Source organism: Berghia stephanieae, chromosome 10 (genome assembly GCF_034508935.2).
Source record: "Berghia stephanieae isolate SIO BIC M18660-M18661 chromosome 10, UCSD_Bste_1.3, whole genome shotgun sequence".
In the NCBI taxonomy this organism is placed as follows: domain Eukaryota; kingdom Metazoa; phylum Mollusca; class Gastropoda; order Nudibranchia; family Aeolidiidae; genus Berghia; species Berghia stephanieae.
In genome coordinates this window covers 18460740-18463214 of record NC_088369.1, presented here as the reverse complement: position 1 = coordinate 18463214, position 2475 = coordinate 18460740, and the positions used below count along the sequence as shown (strand labels likewise).

The following is a 2475-nucleotide window of genomic DNA, read 5'->3' as shown; positions in this document are numbered from 1 at the left end:
ACTCGCTAGTCTGTCTGAACTATTGAAACGATTCAATAGTTTGAGGAAAGAGTGAGAGATAGAGCAGAGCTAGAGTTGAAAGTGCGCATTGAAACTTGCAAAGTTGGAAGAATGACTTCGATACAATTCGTGGTTTTGTTGTTTCTGGTGGGGACGTCCTATGTAGGTGAGTGAAAGAAAGTTTTTATCTATTGACTACAACTGATAGATACAAAAAAAAAAGGGTTGTTTCATTTGAAAAAAAAATGAGGTCTCGATAGCTGAACTTTTGGAACCCAAAATTCGCAAACTGATGGATTTCGTGTCTTCCTTGACTCCTTGTTGTTATGCATGGCAACATTCATGCACTTTTACTTTTATCTTAAGGGGCGGTTTGGGTCTTTTTTTTTAAATGATCTTTTATATAGGCAATATCTACTAAATGTGTCAAAGCGCTTTACAAGGGGTCCTGGCCAACAGCAACATTTAACATTTAGGACGGGACATGGCGCCTGTTATGCGATATTACAATGTGTTTCGGACAGAGACAACGCTGTTCACGGCCAGGCACTCTTTTAACACCTGAGTACGGTGAGAAAATGTGAGCAAAGAGCCTTCTCCAAGGACATAGTCTTTTCTAAACAAAAATGTTAATTACCCGTATTGGGCGGTTTTAATCATTCTGTATTCGTCATTATATGTTAAAGATCAACATTTTTGGAGAAAAATATAAATTATCTGTGTTGATGTCCGTTGTATGACCTGATTTGGGGGTTTGTCATCACAAAATATAACAATCTTGTGGCAAACTTTCCACAAAAACTAAAGAAGGAATGACCTCCACATATTCTTCCCTCTTAAAACATTGTAGCATTTTGTGTCACATAGAGAGATTTTACAGTTTTAGCTTTGAATTTTTTTATAGAACATTATACAAAATTGCGAATCAAAATGTTATGACAATATTGATGTTTAAAATGTATAAATTGCATTATAATTCAACATACACATACCTTATCCAAAAAATATATCTATGGTGAATAATATACATTATCTCTGTGAGAACTCTGGAAATTTTCAGACAATTTCATTGGATAGATTCTAAAGAATGTTCGACTCAGTAGACCCATTCCCTTTAAAAATGACATATTGAGAAAATTACCAAATAGCTTTCAGTTTTTCACACTTTTCTTACTACTTTACGCTTTACAATTGTGTTTTTGATGCCTATATAGTCTATTTCGAGAAGTTGGATTTTAATAATATTATTTCTAAGATAATAGAATATCGTTTTCCACCAAAATCTCAAAATCAATTTTTTGAAGGATTTTCCTAATAATCAGACTCAAATTATCGCCCCTTAACTCTCTCCTTACCGGCCATTTTCTAATTTTCCCCAAAGCTTGACACCCAACCTATACAAAATAAGTTCTTGATTTACAATTTTTGTTGCACATTGAGCTCTTCAACACAGTGTTAATATACTTTAACTATAGCAAACATTTTTGTTCAAATAATATTATGATGTACAAATAAAATAAGAATGAGAATAATGTTGGCTGCGTCGTAACGAATGTGACGATTTTCCTATGTGTGGAAAGGAGGAGATTAAAGAATGAGTCCGGTGTAGCACGCCAGAATGACTCTATCGCCAAAAAGACTCTAGAGTTAAATTGCCGTACGCGAGACAGACTCTAGAGTTAGCCTCGCGGCCGCCAATTTAGCTCTAGTGCCTTTTTTTTTTGTAGAGTCATTCTCGCGTGGTACACCGAAACTACCGTGTCAGCACTAGATTTTAAATTTTTTTTTTTTTTTTTTTTTTTTTAGGAAATACTGTAAATTCATCGCTTACTTTGCGAAGCTGTTGTTTTGTCCTTTTTCTAAATTAAAAAAAATATATTTTGTCGTTAATAAGGAAAAGTCAAATTTTAGGATGGTTTTAAAAAAAAGACTCTTGAGTTAAATTGGCAACGCGAAACAGACTCTAGAGTTAGCCTCGCGTACGCCAATTTAACTCTAGAGTCTTTTTTTTTTTTTTTGGAAGAGTCATTCTCGCGTGGTACACCGGATTATTTCATCAACGTACAGTTTCTTACACCTCTGAAGACTACGTCAGTCATTGTACATTTCATTAAAATTCGCCAAAATGAACGTTTCAGCGTTAAATGTTTTACTCAAAATTTTTTAAAATAAACAATAAATAATTTAGCCCCTCTCGTCCGGTGTGTCTTTTTTACGAAACCCGCCGAAACCCGCCTATAACCATAGTCTCAGGTTCACTCCCGACTGGTGTACACTTCCCTGAGTCTCGTTTTCACTCCCCACAGTTGTCTACTTCCCATAATTTTGTTGGAAAATTGACGGGTTTCGCCGTGTTTCGGCGGGTTTCGGCGGGTTTCGGCGGGTTTCGATGGGTTTCGTAAAAAAAGCACTAATTCTTTTTTACACTTCCCTGAGTTCCAGGTTCACTCCCCACTGCTACCTACTTCCCATAAC

General features: G+C 35.8%; 1 protein-coding gene across 2 annotated transcripts in view; it reads left to right on the top strand.

The window, feature by feature from the left end:
• Window positions 1-2475, top strand: part of LOC144980754 (metalloprotease mig-17-like) — a 61820-nt gene that overhangs the window by 12811 nt on the left and 46534 nt on the right. The window contains exon 1 of one of the 2 annotated variants that reach the window (XM_078928526.1): window positions 27-166. The exons of the other annotated variant lie outside the window; for it this stretch is intronic. Within the exon in view, the coding sequence (XP_078784652.1) occupies window positions 112-166 (55 nt within the window). The 5' untranslated portion in view covers window positions 27-111. Of the gene's footprint in view, window positions 1-26; window positions 167-2475 lie in introns of those variants that run through there. 2 annotated transcript variants of the gene reach the window in all.